The sequence below is a fragment of the Perca flavescens genome, chromosome 12, assembly GCF_004354835.1.
Source record: "Perca flavescens isolate YP-PL-M2 chromosome 12, PFLA_1.0, whole genome shotgun sequence".
Classification (NCBI taxonomy): Eukaryota; Metazoa; Chordata; class Actinopteri; order Perciformes; family Percidae; genus Perca; species Perca flavescens.
Window position 1 is genome coordinate 14,124,976 of NC_041342.1, and position 24,669 is coordinate 14,149,644.

Below are 24,669 nucleotides of genomic sequence, written 5' to 3' on the forward strand. Positions count from 1 at the left end.
TTGGTGAATAACAGGATATGGTGCCCCACACAACACACACCCTCATGCTCACCCCCTCTCCCCCCCCACTGAGGAGTGACTAAGAGCACTGTGTGTCAATAGGTGTGGGATCTCAAGAGCAATGCCCACCTCAATCTTCTCTTTCACATTCACTTCACTCCCCAGATATGGCTTGAGGGCAGAGCATCAGTTCTGGTGTCTCACGCCCCACTACTCTTTCTCCCGGGTTTATATGAGAACTTGAGCCCCATGAATTCATCTCCTCTATTGCTTGGGAAATTTCATACGGCATTATCTGAGTCAGACAAGTGATTTATGCAGCAAAGACCCTGCTTTATGGTGCCATACGAGCAAATGAAATTTTCTGAGATACAGCAGATAATGCTACAACAATACTATTTCACATGGAAGGTTTCTAGTGCCGTTTTTCATGAGTGAGCAAATCACTGCAGGAAAGGTGACAGTGTTCAGGCTCACATGGGATTGCAAACACCATTGTTTGCCTATTTCTATCAAAAAGCTGCATAAAATGGAAAAACAACTTCTAATAACATAATAAGGTGAAATAATCCCTGACCAAAGCCAGACAAGCTTGAGATAACCTATTGTTCTCTTACCTTGGGGTATTCACAGAAAAAAAATGGTTCATTGTAACACTACCAGGATAACTGCACAATCCTGTACAGTGCTCTGGGTGTCTCTGATGAGTGGAGTGCACCAGAGAATCCAGGATATTAGAGATTTCTGAAAGTGGCTACTAGTACAAAGTGCAAAACAGAGCCGAGTGGGGTTTAACCTTGGCTTTAATAAGGCCTCTTGGGTGTGCCTGTAAGGGAGCGTGGTCTTGCAGCTCTTTGGTGCTTTTCCAAAAAAAAAAGAGGAGAGGAGCCTAGTCTCTCCTCAGTGGAATGAAACAGGGGATGAAGGGACAGTTACCACAGGGACCTAGTTGAGTGAGGGAGAAACAGATGGCAGCATGGAGGTGATATGACAGAGAGGAATAGTGAAGGGACCATATTCAATAGACAAAAAAAGTCACATTTTATAAGCTGGTCAGATGTTTTCATCCTGTCACATGAAACGATTGGATAAAATGCTATTTCGGTTTGTACTATTTTTGTTTCCTTGTCTTTAAATAAACACTGGAAAAGGACCAATGTGTTGCTCATCTAAGATAGTGTGAGATAAACAACTCATAGATAGCAACTTAAGCATTGTGTATTGAGCTATCTGCTCATGCCTGTGTCCCACTTTGTCTATGTGCATGTGACTGGGTGTTTTAGTGATTCACAAGTCCAGTCAGACACTATTAATGCCTCACATAAGCAGATAATGGGGTGGTCCACATTGACCTCCCTGGTTTGCATCTGCTCTGGGTCACATCATTGCATAAACATAAGTGGCTGGCTGACAAGAGCTGACAGCATGGTCATGTTGTTTGCACAAAGTAGTGTAGCAGAGCCTGCTGGTTGGAAACTTTGATGATGCAACTGCTCAGTGCAAAGAGCCAGAGATGTACAGAACAGAATAACAATCGTTCCTGTTTAATATGCAAAAGTATCTTAATATTATTTTTGAAAAATGAGTTGTGAAAGTTTGATCATGGGGGCTAACACATTTTGCCTCTTCACTTTCTCTTCTTCATGTCCTGTTGAGAGAGATCTCTCTGTACTGGCCCCTGAGAGCTTTACATAAGACTTGACTACTGAAAGCTGATATGAGAAGTTTTTAAAACTTTAAGATCAAGTGATACCTCCTCATCACTCTGCTTATGCCCTCAATTATGTCGCTGTTAACTGCTGTTCTACTCATTTTCCTCTTCACCCTGAAGAGAAAATGAGAAAAGAAAAGAAAAGAAAGACACTGTCTTGTAAAGCTGTTAATTTGGTGTTGTCTGGCTTCTTGGATGCGGACATCTTGGTTTCAGATATCACAGCATGCAGACTGATTTTATGACACCCAATCCCCCTTCTTTCTCTATACTACCCACTCTCTTAGCTCTTTGGATATATTCCCCTATGATTATAAATAGATTCTAATTAGCTCCTCCAGCCATGGGCAATAGAATTGTTCATCAAGTAGGGACTGCATACATTAAAGCTTGTGCAAAAGTCAGAAGAATAGCAAATCCCCTTTGCCTCAATTCAATTTTTTCTCTGTAAAGCAGGGATTCATTTTCCTATATTTTATCAGTTCAAAAATAATTCTGCGGTGCAATCAATTACCTTTATGGTTCAAAAGGACTAAGAGAGATCAACCCAACCTTATGACTGAAAGTCACACAAAATCAGAGGGCACTGATGTTTAAAAAAGTAATGTAGTACAATACTCACGGTTTTAAGAATACATGCAGTCAATTATATAAATGTTTTTAGGATTTTAGAAAAAGGATTTTTTTTAGAAATGAATTCCACCGAGCGTCTCTTCATAAATCAGCTGATAATGGATAGATTGATCTTACTCCTTTATGTAGCTTACAAATGTCATCTAAGCACTTTTGGTACACTTTCTAATTTCACTTAAAACTTTCAATTCACACTTCTTTCCCCATTATTCAAAGCTTGTCAAGACCAAAGACTTGATTTCTGAGATATGGCCAAAAGATGACACAAGACTCATTCTTTCTTTCTTTCTTTCTCTCTCTCTCATATCCACTTTTCCAATTTTGTCTGTTTAATGTACCCCAATCAAGCAAGTCCCTAGGGAAGTTTTGTTCTTTAAAGTTCACATTTTTGTTCTTTAATTAGACTGTGATAAAAAATCCCCTCTCTATTTAAAGGTAAGTAGTCATTCCACATAGTTTAAACTCCCAGTTGTCAGAGGAAATTATGAAATGATGCAAATTTGTCCCTGACATATTTAAACATTGAATCTCTTTGAAATAAAAGATTAAAACAAATTCCCTATGTCCTGGAGCCTTTTGAAGTTTGTGTACTCGCTGTGGTTTTTCAGCACTCACACTGAGCCTAATTTTTTCCAACATACAAAAGTTTTGAAATGTGGCTGTGCAGTGAATTAATATAAGCAGAATTCTACAATACCTGTTCTTCTGCAGATAAAGAGCCAAGCCAGCGTTTGGTTTCATGTTTCTTGACTCCTTTGTTATATTAATATGATCCATCTGCTCACCTGGCAGCTGTCTGTACTGTTATTCTGCAACTGTTGGTGCAACTGCATTTTGCAATACCTTGAGCAACATCAGTGCTTTGTCTCTAAGCCTCCTATAAGAAATATACAGGGAAAGGGGAAAGTAACATGGTTGTCAACCTGAAACTTGGATGTTATCGGCACTTTTATTTCTTGTTGCAGGAGCAAAATAATGATCTGCTTTTTCAGACAACTTTGAGTCAGACTACGTGGTTTACATCACCTCTCAGTAATAGTGTCTTTTATACATCCTTATGTCCCTTGCTTAACAAATGCATAACATACAAATTTCAAAGTCTGCATATAATGATCAGTACAGTAAATTGCATGAACGGCGTGAATTCAAATAACCATAAGGAAAACAACCACCAACATAAACAGATGCCAATTATTTTGTAGGAATAGTGGAGCGGATCTACTGCATTTCAAGACCTAACACCCACATGATGGCTCGCATGGCTAGCAGAGTGTAGATCATCAGCCCTGAAAAAGCCTATTTTATCTCCCAGTCACAGTGCCTTTGTACTGTCTTGGAAATTAGTCTTTAATGCTGATAGCCGAAGGGCATCAATTAAACTCAACAACCAGAAAAGAGCTCTTAGAGCAGTGGTTCCCAACCTTTTTTCCTTGGCGCCCCCCCCTACTCATGCCTAAGAAAAGCCGAGCCCCCCCCCCCAAAACCGAAGTTGAGGTAACTCTGGAAATAGAGCCTTACTTTCTTTTTTGATACAGAGCAGTTATCAGCACTGTGACGTTTCTCCGCCATGTTTCATTCATAAAATAGTGATGCCGTGGCAGCAGGAAAAACAAGGATACAACAGAATATATAGTTTTTATACAGACTTTTGTATACATTATATATTCTAGTGTATTATCATAATTTGTTTAACATGTGCAAATTTTTTTTTTTTACCTCAACCTCAAACCAGATAAAGACTCGCGCCCCCCCTGTGATCTTTGCCGCCCCCCCTGGGGGTGCCCGGACCCCAGGTTGGGAACCACTGTCTTAGAGCATTTAACCACTCAGTGTGTAATTATGTTTTATTTTGCTGAAATTTCTTATGGTATTTTAACACATTTGTCTGCTAATAATTATATAAACCTATCATTATAAATGTACATCATAGAGATTTAGATAAGCATGAAAAGGCGGGGAGAATCTCATATAGAAATGTGTGCATAGATGGGTTTACCTTCCACTAGATGCCATCATTAAAGAAATGCTAAACTTTGTGGATAATTGTGAGTTTTTGGTGGTGTAATAGCACAAGACATTTGTATTTTTCACCTTTCACAAGGTTTATTGTTGCTCCCCCGGCTCAACAACCCAGAGATTACTGCATCTCTAATTGTGAGATCTCCCACAATAAAGAATATTTTACTCATGGACTGTACTGTTTATCACTTGAACAACAAGATGAACATGAACAATGGCAAAAGAGATTTACAAAAAGAGGGATGTTGTACAGGCCGAGAAACAGCAGGACTGCATTTTTCATGTTCAATTGTAATTTGAGAATTTGATCTGACCACTATTCCCAGTGTGGTATAGAATAGAGCCATGCTGCCCTCTGTCTGTAATATACCAGAATTGCTCTTCTCCACCCAAAACAAATGACATTTTTTTTTTATATTATTTCAGAAGGGAATTCTGATTTAGTTTTCATTTCCATGTTTGTGAATTAAATTAGAGTGGTTAGTCTTGAATTGTAGTGGTAAAGGAGATCCCTTATTATATAAACATAATATATAAAAGACTGCTTTCTAAATCAACAGCAACCAAATACAAATTTGGAACTTCTTGTAACATAATAACGTTACGTTCAATCTATTGCCAAATAACTTGATACAAAGCTTATTAAGACTATCGGCTCCACTAAACTCTCTCTGTATTTCTCAGCATGGCTGTGTGTGTTTAGAAATTGGTGTCGCCCGGTGACTTTCGCACGCCGAAAATCAAGTGAAGATAATTACCTCTTCTGAAGAGTCCATCATGTTTTTTTTAAATTCTCCGTTTCTTCCTTGGCTACGTAGCAACTGTGTGGAGGAGAGGTGGGGGTGAAGCGCAATCACGGAAGGCTTGTGTCATGTGGACGCATCAACAGAATTGTTGTCATTACTTAGAATTCCTCATGGGGGAGACAGAAACTACGCACTATGGGCCACTAAGTACAACCCTTTTGAACCATGCGCCAAAAGTGGATTTGGATACGCACCTGCGCCATGCGCTTCATGCCGTGTATTTAGATCGTTTAAATAGAGCCCCATAGCTTTAATATGAATATTTGAAATAGGTCAAGGAATGGTTGTAATAGGCCTTTTTCCATTTAAGACATCTTGTCATGTCATAGTAGGGAAAGCACAGGTGTAAATAATGCAATGAATGATGGCTGAATTCCATTTAGCTGCTTCAGTTTCAGGGTCCTGTTATGGTGCATGTTGGCTCACTGTCACACTCTCATAGCTTATCAGGACACTTGAATAGAACAGAGCCATCGTTAATGTTATTAGGAACACCTGTGCTTTCCCTGCTATGACAAGTTAAAATGTACAAAGATGAGGACTTTAACAGAAGGTGAAACACATCTCTAAAACTGAAGCAAATGTATCTAAATTACGTTTCAGCATAAAACATAAAACTATTTTTTTTGCATAAGCATTCAGTCCCTTCAACTCAATATTAAGTATAGAGCCATCTTTGATAGTAATTACAGTCTTGGTCTAAGTCTAAGTCTGTACATCTGTATCAGCTTTGCACTGGCAGGAATTAGGGCCACTAGAGTTTCACGGATAAAACACTATACAGCAGCTTTATGTGTTTCAAGGTAATTAGGTCAATGGTGGTTAGCGGTAAACGTACACCAGATCAAAAGGTCATAATTTACAAAGTGACACCTGTATGTGCGGCTTCTTACACTTCGCTGACACAAGGTAATACTCCTGATCAAACATAAGACTTTTGATGCTACAATGCATGGTCGCACAAGCCCAATAGTATCTTATTCATTTATTTGACTGCAATGTGCGACCTAGTTACATCTGTGAAGTCTGAATCAATAGTTTCTGTAGACATTCTTTCAATATCGTGAAGCAATGCGGCTGATGATGAATGCTTTGATGAATGACAATCCAAAACCACATTTTTGTGCATAAACCATTGTTTTAAGCAAAATAGCTGAAATTGAAAGCTACATTAGCCGACCATATCCAAAGGTCAATCCTGCTCACTGTTAAAGACAGGTAAATAGCTTAATATATAGTATACTATAGTATTTAAATGGTTTTTTTTCACTGACATTATTCCTATTAAGCTGCATCTGAGGATTTCTGTCTCATCTCAATGGGAAACATGTTGGTGGTTCTGCTGACAGAAACTAATCTGTACTTGAGATGTTTGTTCTCTTTTTCAGTGCTTGGAAATGATATATGATTTGTACTTAAAGAATGTATATTTTTCAGAACTTGGAAAATTATACTTGATGTGTATGCATGATTATGCTGTAAGTAAGGCCTATATAATTAACTTGTATACACTTACTTAAAGACTTGATTGCACCTCATCTATCCTTCCTTACCTGTTTTTCTTTTCTATGTTTTAGTTGTTCTGGTAGGGTTCAGTTTACTTCCCTTGTCTTTTATTCTCAATGAAATGTACTTGTTTTATTGTTATTATCACATTCTAGGTTTGTAGGTTTCCAAATGTAGCTGTCTCATCTGTGTGTCACAACATGTGTAATACTGGGCATGACATATACATTTTGGTAACAGATTAAAAGGAAAAACCAACATAAATTGTCTTTAAAAAGTGTTGTCCTATCTTGTAACTGACATGCATCTGATTGTGCTGTTATGACCATATATACCATAGATTTCTGACCCTTTTATGCAATCCGACCCCATTGAGCCACAGATGAGACTCAGGAGATCAATTGATAGTGCAGGGTGAAAGACAAATTACAAAATATGATCCCAGGGTCATAACAGTGACACATAAAAACACTCAACATAAAGGCAGCATGGTGGCCCAATGGTTAGCACTGTGGCCGCACAGCAAGAAGGCTATAGGTTCAAATCCAGGTTGTTCTGGGCCTTTCTGTGTGGAGTTTGTATGTTCTACCCATGTGTGTGTGGGTTTCCCCCACCATCAAAAACATGTACTAGGTTCTCCAGTCAGTGCCCTTGATTAAGGCACTGACTCGGATCTGGAGTTGGTCCCTGGGCACTGTAAATGGCTGCCCACTGCTCCCTTGAGGGATGGGTTAAATGCGAGAATGAATTTCACTACATGTGTGTGACAATAAAGTACCTTTACAAAATGTCTTATTAGTCCATCATATGTTACCAAAACAACTGCAGTGCTGCATAGATGTAAGGCCATAGCATAAGATTGATATTATGATATATCAAAACAGTGACCTCTCCTGCCATATGGAACACGTTTATGTACTAGGCTAAATTATTCAGATATTCCCTTTTAATTTGTCACTCGGCTGTATACTGCTATTTGATTTGTTTGAATTGTCTCCAACTGATTAAATATTAATAAAAAAAACAAAAAAACTTGCAAACATTTTGTCTGTTTTGTGTTGTATTAGCCAGCAGGGGGGGCTCATAGACTAGGAAAGATGTGCCAATTATCATTTAAAGGAATAGGGCTGTGTTTATTTCCATTTCTGGTGTCTTCACTCGAAGAAACAGTACATTTAACTTAAAGCGCCCAAAAAGCAACATGCACGTAAACACCCACTGGCTCTATTTACTTCATGTGTAGGGGCTGGAAGCCGACTCCTGGGGGCTTTTACAAAATGTAACCCCTGCGTGTTGGCTACAGTATGTCTGCCTATTTGCAGGCTACCGCTACCAAACACCCGATGCAATGCCTGCATCAGTGTGCGTGCGTGTATGAGAGAGAAAGAAAGCAGGAAAGGAGACCTTTTCGTGTGGTGCGTCAGCCTGTGGAAATCCATTTGGTCGTGTTTCATCTGAATGGATGCTAACGTTAGCTGGACGAGAGAACCCGCACATTCGCGTATTGAAGTTAATCCATCTTGAGTCAGTTTGAGTCACTACTGCTACTGGCAAATATTTGCATGAGCTTGAGTACCAACAGTTGCCAATCCAGCTCCGAGCCAGCTCGAATCCATGCACCATCTTTTCCAGCCCTTCGTAGCCATTATTTTATTTACTAAATGCCCATATCCCTCCGCAGGGTCAGAGAGTATTTTGAAGAAATTGTCAAACGGTTTGCTTGGTATTTATATCGTATCTTCTCATCGATGTTATTAAACATTTGCCACACTCACGAAACATCCCTTTATCGACGGGCCACAACGATTTGGAAAGATGTGTGTGCCGTAGTTGTGGTAGGGGGAGGTGGATCTAATTTATGAGGAGCCTAGAGGGGCTGTGCTTCGGTGCCACTTATCATTAGATATGGCCACCGTTATAGAGTACACCGAAGCGTCATCTTCAACTTAATTTAGTCAAATTTCATAGTAATTTCGCAGTTCGGGCACTGTGGCAGGCGAAATGTTATTTTTGGCAAGCTAATGTTTGTTTTTACATGTCTTTGGAGGCGGCTGTTACTGCGTGGCAGGCTGGCTGCGAGAGTCTCCTAGCCGCTTGGTCCCGCAGCTTGTCGATGCTGAAGAAAATAGAACCAGTTGCCAACCAAGCGGTCGGCACCCAACATTTGCTTTGCGCGTCGCTGTATATTCGCTGAGGATTCACATTTAAAGTTTCATTTACAGGGTGTTGACGTCTGCAGCCGCTTGGATTTAGGCGTTGGTTTGTTAATACGTTAATGGTAAAATTGTTGGCTGTAGACTTGGGTGGCTAACGTCAACTAACGTTAGCTATATAACCCGAACTCGTGCGACGACAGCTGTCATTGGAGAAAGGAAAGTGATCCCCACAAATGCGTGTGGAAGTGAAGCGGTTTTCTGTTGGATTAACATCATCTGCCTTTCCATCAAATGGGCAAAGTTGGGAATGACATTGCAACATTGGAATATAATGATACGCGTTATGCATTTTTGAGAACTGCGGTGTTGCTTCATTGGAGAGAGGCTAGCTAGCTCAATTAGCTTGCTTGCTAGCTGGGTGATAAAAGTGCGACGTTTCATCCCCCAGTATTTTGGATATGAAGAGGATAATTCGCTATTCATAGGGCTGGAAGGTAAGCCACAGTGAGATGTCAAATTATTGTTAATGCAAGCTAGATTTGTTTGGCATATTCACCTTGTGAAGTAAAACTGAGCCAACATTATCCACCTCCAGTCTGATGTTGGGGGTTTGTCGCCGCCTTGGCTTTCATGACTCAGACTATTCAACGGAACGGAACATTCAATAGAAACGGTTCATGGGTGCTAAACAATGAGAAATAGAGGGGTAACGTTATATGTCCACAGTTTAACACAATATGTGCGGTCATCATTCACACACAACCAACGCTAGTTTAAACCGAGAAGCAGAAATCGAAGCTTACGTCATTGTCTAACGTATCATTTTCACTTTTTGTGTAGCATTGTAGTTCCCCAGAGCAGTTCCGTTTCATTGAATAGACCAAGCCTTTGTGTGTGTTGGGCACAAATGCTCATCATTGCCCCGTACCCAGTTGTAAGTTGGCTAGTTAAGCGTAGTTAAGGTTACCCGTTAAGTTTGCCATTATCCCCAGACCATTATAAAATTAGACGTGGGACAACACAAGGCTGAAGCATTATTGTTGTGTTTTGGCGTAGGCGTTAGTTACAAGCTAGTACGATGAGTTGGCCAACTAGCGATAACTGCAACCATAGGTAACCTGTTTGCTATGTGAACCTCTTTTAAAGTTATCTTACTGACTAATGTCTCTCAAAGCCGAATTCAGTCTGCTATTGCCAGTTAAACATGAAATATGGCTTCATTTCTCTCTGCATCTTCAGTCACATTTAGACTATGTAAATTTTACTTTTGTCTATGGTTGCCAAAAAAGGCGACAGAGTTCAACACAACAGGCTAGCTATCGCTAGCTATATGCAACTGCTTTGTGCCCAAGCTTGAGTTAACAAAAGCTAACGTTAGCATGTCTCCAATTGTACCTATGGTGGTCGTGACTGCCTCGTAGTCACCGGATCCTAACCTCAGATGCCCAAACAATCAATGTTCTTCTCATAACTTTCGTTTATGGCTTACCTAGTACATCTGGTTAATAAACTGGTCATTATCCAACTAATTTTTCTTACATCACCACTTAGTTTTTTAGGGAAACAGTGTACTCCTGTTTCTTGTCTAAGGATTTAGGCTCACGTTCATAATTTCTGAATATGTGTTCTGACAGTCTAACTATTGTAATGACTAATATTTTTTATGGACTTTGGTGTTACTGGATCACCATCTGTCCAGAGCCTGGAGGTCAATATAGACATAAGAGAAAGAGAGAAAATTACCACAGATCAGCAGTAAAAGATGGTGTCAGTTCCACAATATCTAGCAGCTCAAATTTAGACCTCTCCTGCCTCTCTAATTTCTTTTTAATTAATAATTTTAGGCGATACAATGTCCTTTTCAAGCCACAGCACATGCGTAGCCAGCAGTAATAAAAAAATAAATGATGTTTAGGACAACATAATGTGCTAAAAGCAAATTTATATAATGTGGGGCTACATTTGACATTGCATTGTACAAATTAAGTTGCATTGCAAAGGATACAATGTAATGTCAAATTAGGCCCAATATGGTTTACACCATTTTACTGAAAATGAAAACTAGCAAAGTTGACTTTCTCATGACTCATCCTAAAGATTAGTCATAATGAAGTCTGATGTAATTGCATTTTGGTACAAAAAAACAGTTAAGCGGCATATGTGGATTTTTTTTTTTGCATTTATCTTTCTGAAATTATTACTGGTGTGTGAAAAGATGCTACGTCTTCTGTTTGGAACAAGTTTGCTTTTGAAAAGGATTATGTGCAAAAACTGGTACTCTTTCTTACTTTCTTTTCAGGTTAATTCTGGAAAGGTCAAGGGGTAAAAAATATATAATAAATAATATATATATATATATATTTTTTTTTTTTCTCTAATTATTAAAGACTTATTGAAACAAATTTATTACTGTTACAACCCAGCTAGGCTTTACTAGGTTTAATGATATTTTCTTCTATCATACTGCATCACTGCCTAGTCACAAGACTCAATAAACCACAAACCTTTCATGTTACTGTACAATCATGCATGAAAATCATGGGCCAACAAATAATACATTATTTACTGTATATGTATATCTAGCCAATGTTTAGCTTTATAGTTATCATTTATTTTAATTTTAGCAAGGTTTGAGACTTCAAAATAAACTCACTGAACCACAGCCATGATATACAGTGCTATGGGCTTCTCAAACTGTTAGCTGCTAACTGACGCAAACCAACCTGAGCATCTCATTCCGTATAACTGACTTCTTGTTTTTTTTCCACCAACTGCTAAGAACATGATCTGGTCATTAACTTGCTAGATGCTCAAATCTCTTGACCAGCCACTTGTTAATTTTGTCCTTGTCTTGCACAACAGCAACAGCTGCAGTCAGCCATCACTGTCTACACTAGATGTGCTCAGCCACAGATTTGCTGTGAAATTAGCATTTTGACAGTGCTTTCAGCCCAAAAAACAAAAAAAATCGGTGCAAATCTTTATTCATACAAACTTTTATCCTGCAACAGTTTAGCTCTCAGTGATGAACAAAACAGTTGCTGTTCAGCATTACTTGCCTGCAGCACATTAAAAGCCTTAACTGCACTGCCTTGCTGAGAGAGGCTTGCTGATGTTCACGAGACACGTGTAGCAAAACACCTTCAAATCAGTGCGACACGTGAACCAACACCATACAGGCAGGTGACAAATTAAAAGGAAAAACCGGAACAAATGAGTTGAGAAACACAACTGCCGATGCTGTCATAAAGGGCACGGGGGGTCACTACATGGTTTGAGCATGAACATTAAAAGAATCCCAAGCTATGCTCTATTACCACATCTCAACCCAGTTGAACGTTATTATCAAAATGCCAAATGAAAGAATATCTTTTGGGAGAATGGTCTTCATTCCTCCAGTAGAGTTCCAGAGACATATGCCAAGGAGGATTGGAGCATTTCACAATAAAATTGCATAAACTGTCAAACGGTCAACATTAGGTTTTGATTGTTTAAACCGTAATTGCGATGGGAAAAACCATTCACATCAGCCTCCTAATTATAGTTCTGAGTCGGTGATATTTGGAATTTCTGACACTGACGATATCGCTCACTTGTAAATTGAAATGCATCAATGTCAACAACGGTTGGCAGAATGGCTGCGAAGCACCACTGCTGTTGTATCAAAAAAAAAATCCCATATTAACACAATAGATTTACTTAGTTTTATAGGAGCTATATATGGTTTGTTTGTATCTGATGTAATTTGGTTACCAACATTTGGTTATGTAAATGTGTAACCCAACAAAAGTAGCTAAATTAGGCTATTTATGTAGTGTGACTACAAGGTTAGCACCTTGGAGTAATGCTTCAACACTCACAAGTTGGAGTAAGGTGTGCCATCCTGTTCTTTTAAATCTGCATAATATTCTGCATTTTGTGAATATGCTTTAGTACCTAATAGTCAAAAGTAAGGTAACTTTTGGAGATGAGCCAAAGCTATACTAGGTGAAATCCACTGTGAAAATTAAGTGATGAGTTACCCTACCATCTATAGAATTGTTGGCTGAAAATGCAAAGCAGTGTGTGAGTGAGTCATTTGGTCAACAACAACACTTCATCACATTAAGGTGTGTTAAGCACTGACAAAACAGGGTGGGAAGAGAAAACGCAAACCTTTCCTCAATTTTCCTTTTTCCCCAAAAGACACAATGGAAGAAAGGTCTGTCCCTATTTTTAGACATCTGATTGGACCAGGGTTCATGAGAGGTGCCGATTGGCATGACTTTGCCTGGAGCGTAATGTGGTGTTTCCTCTCACACTTTATCGTAGACATAAAAAATAGTGCCTGAGCATCAGTGACGTCACCCTTTGGTTTGTGGACAGCCATTTTGAAGCCTTGAGTTTGGTAATTTGTAGGGCTGTGCTCGATTTAAAGAAATTCTTAGTCAACTAACACTCATTCAATTGTATCGACTAATCGATTAGTTGATTTAATCGACAGATCTGTAAATCTGAGTTTCTCCGCAAAGAGTCATACAAAAGTACCACTTTAATTCTTGCGTTTACCAGAGATGTGCTTGTACGTTTCTTGGAAATAAGTCATTCAGCATGAAAAAAGTGTAAAACTTGACTAATCGACAAAGAAATCTAAGTTGACTAAGACCAAAACGACCGATTAGTCGACTAATCGACTAAGAGGTAGCAGCCCTAGTAATTTGGCCGTCGCCATCTTGGTTTTTTGAAACCTGAAGTAACGATTTTTGACAAGAGGGTTAAGCTTGGGAAGCTGAAGTGGCCAAGCCGTTGTTGTTTATAGTTGCAATGTCGATACACAGCTAAACGCCAATGAGAGAAAGTTGCAGGTTTTCAACCTTATGTTGACATGTTGCTATTGTGTTTGCGTGTGCAAAATACCACAAAATGTGTTGTTATATTATTGCTAACAATGGCTAACCTGCCTAGAGTCCCCAGACCCCCGCTTTACCGATTTGTAACTGGACACAATAGACTCTATGAAATGCCATTTTATTCAATATTAAATAAACTAGCACAGTGCCCGTTGAAAATGTGCCTGTTTTGAACAGGACGATTGCTTGGCCTGTGGTATTGCTGCTTGTAGAATTCTTCAAAACCAAATTGTATCCCAAAATTACTTACAGAAGGACCCCAAACCACTTAATATGCAGCTCCACTGTATAGCCTGCTACTGACTTACCGATTTACCTGACAGAACGTTGTAGATTCAGAATGTAATCACAAAATATCACAATGAAAATGTGGAATAATCAGACATTAGCGTCATGGACTCATGGCAGTGCGCTACCCACCTGGCCCGTTATGAGAGCTAATCAACACATGTCTGCACTCACCAACCACCAGAACCGGACCGCGTGCACACGCAGAGAGAGAGCGAGAGACGTCTCGTCGTATGATCGTTAACCAGCAGAGGTGTTCATTTCCATACAAGTTTAGTGGCTTGACGGTTAACGGTGAAGTAGGGGATTTGATTTGCGGGGGTATTTTGGTGACGGTAATGTTATTAGTGTTGTAGGTTAGCAGTAGAGTTAATTACTGATTAGACTTAGGAAAGTGAAGAAAAGTTAGTTTAGTCTATCTGGCAATCATGTAGCTAACGTTGGAAGCAGGAAAATAGTCAAAGGTGGTAACGCGTTCTGCGTGTGCCGTCTGCGTGTGACGTGCAGGTTACCTTCCCACCAACCACGCCCCCAAACATGGACACACACATATACAGATATGTCTTGCTTTTATAAATAGATAAATAATTATGCCTATGAAATGCATGCTGAAATAAATAAATTATGCAATAAATAATTATATAAATAGATATATTCTACTTCCTTGCCTTGTGAGAGAAATGGGCCTGTGACTGCCCTGCCGGTAGTTTGAATGGCATACTTAAGGAGGCACGTCCATCCTTTCTAAAATATATTATACTCTATATGAGCTGTATTATAACGTTAACCTATAGCTATCCTTAGTAGCTAGGCTCCTTACATGCTTGCTAATAACTTATTTAAACAGCTGGGTCTCCAAGATTGATAGCGTTGTGTTAAGAACATAGGTAGACTAAATAAAGCCTCTCACACATAGTTCCCGTTCATTACTGGGATAACATTTCAGGCACTGCTAGTGATTTTTCACTATTCACACAGCCGCATTCAGGATCATTTCCGCCTTGTGCCTTTTTACACTTCTCATAGCAATGCCAGAATAGATGGGGGAAGGGACAGCCAAACAGTGCTTATCACATAGACAGTAAAATAAATGGACCAATGGATCCTGTTGCTCTGGACGGAGATCTGTGAAGGCTATTGGAAGCACTTTTCCGGTGAGTGCTGAGCGTTACTGCTCATGCTTCCAACTGAGCTTGAAGACGTAGATGTGAGAGACGGAGAGCGTAGGTATATGTAAGGAGATAACATAGGCATAGGCTTCTCCTGTACTATACGGTAATTCCTCTACTATGCAACAGTAAGTCGTGTGGTTATGACACAATCGTTAGCCTATTTTTACAAAAACGACTGCTACGGAGCCATAACGTAATGGATCCTTTTATACATTGTCGTTTTTCTTTAGAAATAAATAATGGACAAATAAAGTCTTTAAATGCTTCAGATGTAAAGTTATTCGATGTCAAAGTGACGTCAAAATGAATGGCAGTCATTGGAATGCCAGCAACGGGTGAGTGCTTGTTAGCATCAAAATGGCGCCATGGGAGGTACGCGTTGTGGAGAGGCTTACTCCCTTGGCTTAGCCCTGCAGTGTTCCTGCTTGCATTCACACCACAGCCATACCAGCACTTTCCCTGGAATATTACTAGATCCTGAGGTGGGAAATTAGTGGGACAGACTAGAACACTTGTAGGCGTATACTGCCCCATCAGGTCCGGAAGAATTGCATCCCCCGATATCTATGGTACCGTAGAAAAACGAGTCACGTTTTCAGAATTTTGTACCCGGTCTCGTGACATCTCCAGTGTGAAAGGGCCTGAACTTGTCAGAGTAGACTTGAATGCAGTCCCTCCAGAAAAACGCGACTATGCGATCGCATAATCAGCCAAAGTCCTCATATTTATGCAGGGGCCGCATTTTTTTCAAATACACCACACTTTCGCCGCATAAATTGCAGATTTCCGCGCAAAATATGCGGGGCTTGATTTCATTATTCCTGCATTTTCGTTGCAAAAAAAGTCACATATATCTTAGCAGAAAGAATGTTGCGTTTACTTCATACAAGAGCAGTCATTTTCCCTTGTTGCCATGGGAACGTTATGAAGTGACGAAATTAAGCAACGTGAATATCATCGAAAAGCAGGGTGTTGGGGGGATAACTTTTTTTTTTCTCTTTTTCCTCAAATCGCAGTTTTTGCAAGTTCCCTGCAATTTCAGCACAAAAAATTGCATAAATATCATCCCGCATATTCCATCGAATTTTTTTAAGAAAACGTGCCGCATAATCAAGGATTTTTGCCCACAACAATCACAAAAAAACTCCGCATTTTTCTGGAAGGACTGTGAATGCATCAGTTTCGGACAAATTTGTGCACAGCTGTTCATGTATGTTGGCATTTAGGGCAGCAACTAACAATTTATTTTCATTGTTAATGTGTCAATTATTTTCTAGATTAATCGATTAGTTGTTTGGTCTATTTAATGTCCGAAAATTGTGAAAAATGTAGATCAGTGTTTTCCAAAGCCCAAGATGACATCCTCACGTCTTGTTTTGTCCACAACTCAAAGATATTCAGTTTACTGTCATGTCAATCTCTTTTTTTTTTTTTTTTTTCTTCAATTTCATTGTTAAGATGCTTAATATTTTAATTCATACTTTATTTCATTCTTTTTATTAAAAAGGATTGTTTTTTGTTTGACTATCTGGAAGAGCTCAGTAATACAATTGTATATTGATTGCTCACACCTGAATTGAATCAAATCAAAATCTTATCATGGCAGAGTTTTTGATATCCTCAAATATTGTATTGTTGTCTAAAGACCCAATATAATATCACAATATGATAAAACTTTTGATTTACGCCCCTAGCATTCACCATTGAGCTGTTTGTAGTGGGTTTTCTTTCAGTGGTTGGGTTTCAGCAAATAGAAAACCTGGAGCCACTTGATGTGGGGTGATGCACAATGCTTCGAATGACATGTCATCTTTTTTTTTCCTATCCACTTTACACTTCTTGAAAGTCTGTAAACTATTAGAAAACAGCAGAAGTGAAAATCAGTATCCGTCTATTCTCTGTTGAAAAAGTTGAGTTAATTTTCCAAGCATATGTATGTAACACATCATGATCCCATCTTTCTTTTTTCAGAATGTCATCAGAGGATAAGACTGTGGAACCCTCTGACCAGGGACCCTCACCGCCCTCCAGCAGTGTAGGGGCCGCATCCACAGGAAGTCCTGCCCACGCAGACAAGCGACCACGTGGCAGGCCGCGCAAGGATGCTGCTGCCATCCTACCCCAAGCGCCACCTTCATCCACGTCTAAGAACAAAAAGAAGTAGGTTTTTATATCTGGCCATTCAAATTAATTGATTATAGGAGAAGGCAGTGGTGCATCTTGACACACTAAGATGGCCCATTCATATATGGAGTCATCAATAAAGACACCCTTTTGGAATAACACTTGAAAGTTATTTCCTCCTAAAGGCTGATTTATAGTAGTACGTAGACTCAACGCAGAGTCTACGCTGTAGCCTATGTAAGTGGTCTACGTTGTTGTGAGGATTTATTCTTGTACCCTGGTGTGTCTGTGTCGATCTAGCGTATCTCTTTAAGAGAATAGCAGAGCCGGTATGTGTGTGTGCGTGGGAGAGCGAGTGATGGGGATTAGCTCTGGAGCTAGTACCGACTCCGGTGGTGGCGATGGAGAAACAGTGTCTCCCCTGTGCTCCCGGACCATGGTCGGAAAGCTGTAGCAGAGAAAGTTAACCCTCTCCTCCACTCATGTTGTTCGAGAACCCAGAAATGAGCAGGAGGAAATGCGACGCTACCATGCCATGGCCAAGCAGACCAGTTGCGGTCTGAGTCGCCACAATGTGAAGTTACACTTCTGGGTAGGTGCGGGTCAGGCTACAGTGTAGGCTACAATGTAGGTTTCGTACTTACCTATGGCGTAGATTCAACGCAGAACCATAAAATGGGCATAAAAATCTGCTGAACATGGTACATAACCCAGAATGAGAAAAGAGACTGGTGTTCCTTAAAATGATATACAGTATCATCAAACATGGTTCTGGTCAGTCTTTTATCTGCCATTCTAAATCAGCTTACAACATATTGAATATTGAACTGTGGGTACCCATAGCAACAGTACTTTTTTGACGCTATGTTACTCATTAACTCTAACAGGTAAAACTAGACTAACATGGGTTAAATGGACTAAAAGCTTGATTTAGAGCAAGGCCACAAATGTCTTATGAGGCATGTTACAAGGTGCCTGGCTTCTTTGTGACTTCTGTAGTAACATATAATGCAGCTTAGAGCTGCTCTGTAATATAATGCCTGCAAGGTTCTTAACTCTCTCCTTAGTCTGTCCTCTCAATCAATCTTAATACTCTGCTCCCAATGGATTGTCTAATCTGCCAGCATCCAGACAATGCGTTAATGCCACAGTGGAAGGAGGATGACCTGGTACACGCTTAAATTGCTTCATGTTGATGAACTGGTTAAGAACAAACCATCAGCAAAAATCATAGTCATATTTTTTTTGCTCTTCTTAGTTATTTATATTGTTGTAATGGTCTGTGTTGTCATGGTCAGAATTATTTTTTTTTTTTAAGGTTAGAGAGGTATATAGCTTAATATTAATACCACAATTATCCCATCTAAGATTTTAATTACATCCACTATACCTCAAGTGGGTTCATATACCATAAAATGTTCCCCTCCACCAACTCTCAACAATGATCAGAGCTTTGTGGATAGACCTCAGGTTGTACTGCCTTTCAGCCATCTCAATGCTACCTAATTTCTTATCTCATCTGTTCATAAAAACACTAGACTGATGGGTGGCTGATCATCTTTGCTTAAAACTACCTGTTTGGCAGTGTAGAAACCAAACTGTGCCAACTGTAATTGGATGATAAGTGACAAATACAAATTGATTGATTGATTGACACTATGCTCAGTCGCATACACTTGAGAGTGAAACAACATCACAGAGCTGTGAATTATCTTCACAGCACAATTTTGTGTTCAGACCAACTGGCTTCCTCTTCTAATAAAAGCAGTGTGTGTATAAATATTAAAATTACCAATGTTAAGTGATAAAAGCCAATTTGCTTGTGACAAAGGAGGATGTGTCAGAAAGCGCTCTTGTAGACCTGGTAGTTGGAATTTACTAGATTTGCCCACGCTCCATCTGCTAGTCAGTCCGTTTCAGAACAGCATGATCCTTTTCAGGTTTTCCAGGCAGCATGCTGCTAGCTGGAACTACTTACCACAGCATTATTTTCACCTTTCTTTTTCTATTTTTTTCTCTTTCTCCCTGTGGTGGGACTGTGGGGGGGATAAGTTGTGCAGGGTATGGGGTTGAATGTTAGTCTGGAGCGTTTGTGAGTGAAATAACTGGCTGTCTCAGTGCTGTAATTTGATCCCTCTAGCGTAGTTGTATAATTACAGTTGAATGTTAAGTTGCAGTCGATGTAAAGACGTCCCCACCACCAACTACTTTGTGTGTAAAACATCAGATTGTGGTCATAGATGAAAATGTCACAAACACACAGCTAATTTCTGCTTAGGATTTGCCTTCTGGAATCAAAACCCACTTAAATGTCATTAGCTATAGGCAGTGAAAGTGTTTGCTGTGAGCATGTAAAGAAAAAGCCTGTGAGACAGAAGTTGTGGTACTCAAAACATGAGCATGATAAATGACAGAAAGATGTAAATGGTTTGTTGCTCTGCTGCTGGTGTAAACACGGTTATCTTGATCCTGGTGCATAGCTGTCTGCAGCTTTATATATCTCTGTCCTCTTGTGTTGTGCTGATCAAATGAAGTAGGCTAAAATTTCGGAAATGTATATAATTAGTCTTGTCTGTCTAGACTTACAGTAGGTTTATCAAATTGATAAATTGCATCAAAGATTTATTATAAAGTTATGTATTATATATAAGCTGGGCCGGTTACCGGTTTCAAGATATACCATGGTTTGAAAAAAAAAATCACTGTTTCAAAACCACTAAAGATTTTCCATCATACCGTTCCTGAGGTATGAGCTGTTTTTTAGTAGTCGTCAAGGACAAAGTGGAGTTTAGAAATCCCTCTCCCTGCCAGTGTGCAGTTTAAAAAAGAAAAGAAATATGTTTTGTTTAATGGGAAAAAAAGTTGTTCAAAGCTGTATTTGCAATACCGTGAAACTGTAATATTTTTGCTGAAGGTTATCATACCGTCAGTCTTATACCGGTTTATTTTTTTTTTAATATCACATTTAGTCATTAATTATTATTATTATTATTATTATTATTATTATTATTATTATTATTATTATTATTTGAAAAATCGTGTTCCTCTTGAGAGTTATATAAGTTCAGATTTTGCCATGCACAAATCTGAAACTACAGCAAGACAGCCCATCTTTGCCCTAGCAACTACTGTGTGCCGTTACAATAGTTCTGTTAGTTAGGTTAGTTTTAACCTTATTAAGATATTTAAGTTTGACTCAAGCAGTTTTTAGCCAAAGTTTGCTAGAGGCCTCTTCTGTCATTCTTGCGTTTTTAGGGTTGTTCCTTATCTTGACATGGAAGTCATTTAGAGGGAGGGGTTGATTTGGCATCTAGCCATTTGTGATTTCTCTCTCCAGTGGCACCGAAAATTACCCCACCCCCAATCCCTCCATCTCCTCCCCCACTTCCAACCCCCTGTATCCTCCTGAGTACCCATGAGACATGCTGCTCTCATTTGGCCTGCATTTCTCTCCCCACTTAGCATGCTAACAATTGATGTTGCCATTTCATTTGAATCCATGACAATTATTCCCTCCATACGGCGCTTCCAAGATTAGTTTGACAGAGCTTCCAATGGAGGATGCTGACACTGACAGATCTTTCCATACTGTATGTAAAAGGCGGGTATGTGCTGGTGTGTGTGTGCATCTGTATGAGTTGGCAGCACACAGGAATATGGTTGGAAATGTAGACATGTCAGTCTGATTTGCTGACATTGCACATTCAGTAAGATATGGGAAGGGTTGCACTTTCATTATAATGGGTAAATTTGAAATTTCATGTTTTAAAATTGTGATGACGTCTGGGGAAGTAAGAAAAAGGCTAAGATTACATTAACCATGACACATGAGAGAAAATCTTGAACAGAAGCAGTAATGAGATATTTTTGGGTCACTCAACAGGAGGTAGACACATGAGAAGGGATATCCTAATCAAGTTGTTTTGCCTTGGATCTCAGTCCAAGTCCTTTTTTAATAATGAATATTTGCCAATACACAGTTCTGAACCAGTACATCCGTATCTACCTACAAACTAAAGCTGGACCGTGCAATCCAATTTACTACAGCACAATATGTTTGACAACTGAATTAAAATATGTAGTAATGTTTAATGCTTTCCTCGATAGTTTACTTTTTTAAATTTTTTTTTTTTTTTAGCATTGTGTCCTATAGAAAGGAGTGTCAGTATGTAGCGGTTGTGGCCAGTAGTATTGGACACGATTCGGGCAGCTTCTATTGGTCCTTTGAATGAACAAATGCCTAAGTTTGAGTACAGTTTTCAACCAGGGCTCCACTATGAGGAAAATATCAAATTTCCGATATTGTAATTGCGATATGATTCACTATATTGGAGGGAATGATCATTTTTGCATGATTCTCATTTTCCATGAAATAAAATTTGAATGATCATGGTGTGATTTTTATGCGATGATCTGTTCCAAATGCAGATTTTTTTTGGAGGCCAGGAATATCTGCAGCAACACAATACCTAATTTAGAAGTTAGTTTGTTTCCTTTGACTGCGCTGTGGTTAACCTACTGCTACACTGTGTGTTAAGGCCCAGACACACCGACCAGACGGCCGACCCTTGGCAGAAAAGGCACTTGGACTGATCAGTCTCCCCGAGTTGGTCAAAAAAGTGCCTCGGAACACACCAAAGCAACGAGCCACGATCTGTATTGTCGCCCAAAAATCAAAATCAAACGGCGGTTTGTTCGGAATACAATCTCATATTGTACTAAAATAGTTCACCGAAACGTGTGTCTGAAAACATTTTAAGCGAGAAATAGGCCATTGCTGAATCTGTCTTCATTTCAGATCGACAAAGTTCAGTTTAACCCTTGTGTTGACTTCAATTTTTGTTTTATATCAGAAAATATGGGACGTAAAAATAAGCGCTGAAATGTAAAGAAGAAAAATTTTAGAATTTAAAACGTTGGAAAAAAGCAAAAACAAACGATGAAGGCCGACGACGGCCCTGAACACACCGAACAGACTCGAGTCACTGACCTCGCCGGACTGTCCGACGGCCGATTATCGGCTTTGTGTGTCTCAGGCTTTAGGAATACGATGTAGTGTTTAGACAGAGCGCAGATGGACAAACCTTCTAAAACATTATGCAAACGGTCAGTATTGCACCAGTTTCATCACATAAGTGTTCAAATATGAGTAGGACTCGGGTTTTGGTACTGTTATCATACCTGCAAACTAGTCGCTTTGTGGCGAAAATCGCCGTTTTGAATGGGAAAATGTCATCCACGTGAATTGTGTAGATCCAAAGAGTTTTAATTTGGGGGGTCCCGAGACCTGCAACGTGGATTTCGGTGCCACTTAAATGCCTGCGCTTCTCTCTGATGCCCCGAAAACGGTCGTTAGAGGGAACCGAAACATCGCCGCACGGGACTCTAGTTAACACTACACTTGACAGCAGGTAACGTTAGCCTACCGTTAGCTAGCAGCTGTAGTAAACACAGTTAAAATGCTGACCGCTAAACGGTGTAAAAGTGTGTCTGTATTTCACTGTAGAGGATTCTAACACCAGTCTATAGTTGCCGTTGTCTGAAAAACAACACAGATGTTGCGTTCAGGGAATATGTCCCCTTTTTCAGCACTTCTGAGTTTGCAGGTATGTGTTATAAACACAGCAATTGTTTTGGATGCCTTTTTAAAAAATAAGATTTTTTTTCTCAACATAACCCTTTTTATCATTTAATATAAGACTTAATTAGCAAAAAGAGATCAAAGCCATTCTTAAAATGAATAAACCAACACCAGTTTGATACTCCCTGGATTGCACAACAAAAAACATGATTTAAGTAAATAAATAAAAACATATCTATTTTGGCAAATGAAACCAAAAACCAAAGTTCTCAAATGGAAGTAGAGTATCAAGACTTTTGCTTCCATAAAATAGTCTAAATTGGCAAAACTTTTGGTGCTACACATTTTTGGTCAGTGCGGATAAGGTTTGAAAATGCCTGTTTGTAGACAGCTGTAAGCTTTGTTCTACTAATAACACGGTTATTATTTGGCTCAACACGTACTCAAATACACACCCCCCTAAAGTAATAGACAATTGTATTTGGTTTCAATAATCAATTCCAATTTGGATATTTAAAAAAACACAAGCCGTGATCAAGCCCAATACTGTATTCACATGGGAGCTTAGGACATCACTACTTAAGTCATGGATTAGGTCAATCTTTTCATGACAGAGTCTTCACTTTTTTTTAACACAGTCAAGTACGTATTACCAGTGTCATTTGTATAGAGCAGTAACATTACCTAAAACCTAGTCATGTAAAGAGCAGCATCTTGAGTAGACTCTAGAAGCACTGTGTACAATAAATCTTTTATTTGTTTTTTTTTTGCCTTAAAAACTTAATAGAACAACAGCAATGATTTTTAAGTATTATGTTGGGGTTTTGATGAAAATATTTCTTTGATTGCAATAAATGTAGTCTTCAGAGACAAAGTTTTGCCACAGTTAGGCTGTAACTTGTAGTTTTTAATCTCACACAGACCTTTAAGAAATGTGTTGTATATGATGATTTTGCAGGTCGATTTGTGCACATTCATGGTTAGATGATTGTTTGTTCGGTCTTAAATTACACAACTATTATCATTTAATAAGTCATGTCTGTTCTCTGATTTGAATTTCAACGGGAGCATGTTTAGTTAGACTCTAATGAGTCGCCATACCTCCAGGGACTGTAAATGATAAGGTATTTGTTCCATGCTACTCTGAAGATGAACACACACATTTCAGTTGTAGTGTATGAGCAGTACAGTACATTTTGATTCATTATAACCATGTCACCCTACATAGGCATAGTAATTTAATGCCTGGTGCCTTTTTATTTTAATACCCAATCTCTTAACCTGAATCTTTAGCAGCATTATTCAGATTGGCCTACCTCCATCTTTAAACCTGACATACTACCAGTCTGTATTGTACACCCCCCACTACCACTCTTCCACCTTGCCCAGCGCATTGAGTGCCTCCATTAAAAATCAGTGACAGCTGTGACTATATTTAACTAATTCATGACCGCACCGCCACCCCCCTCCTGACACAAACCCAGGCACTTTTTCATGTCTTGTTCGTTTTTTTTTTTTTTTTACTGCCTCTGGTTATTTGTTTGTCTCTTCCTCACCCTAGGGGTCGCACCAGAGGAAGGGTTGTTGTGGATGAGGAGGACAGCATGGATGGGACTGAGATAACAGAGTCCATAGGCCCTCAGGACACAGGTGAGACTTTGCAATCCCCTTTTTTGATCCATTATGTAAACGTTGGTTACGTTGGTAGTGATATAAGACTTGAACTTGCACATCAAGGAAGCCTCCTGCAGAGTGTGCTCCGATAGGGTATTTCAGTAAAGGTA

General features: G+C 39.3%; 1 protein-coding gene across 6 annotated transcripts in view; it reads left to right on the plus strand.

Annotated features, from left to right (window-relative positions):
• Positions 1-8,576: 8,576 nt before the first annotated feature.
• kmt2cb (lysine (K)-specific methyltransferase 2Cb) overlaps positions 8,577-24,669 on the plus strand; it is a 71,032-nt gene continuing 54,939 nt past the window's right edge. For all 6 annotated transcript variants that reach the window (XM_028594155.1, XM_028594157.1, XM_028594156.1 and 3 more), the window contains exons 1-3: positions 8,577-9,325; positions 17,152-17,340; positions 24,447-24,535. In XM_028594155.1, the coding sequence (XP_028449956.1) occupies positions 17,153-17,340; positions 24,447-24,535 (277 nt within the window). In that variant the 5' untranslated portion in view covers positions 8,577-9,325; position 17,152. The remainder of the gene's footprint in view (positions 9,326-17,151; positions 17,341-24,446; positions 24,536-24,669) is intronic.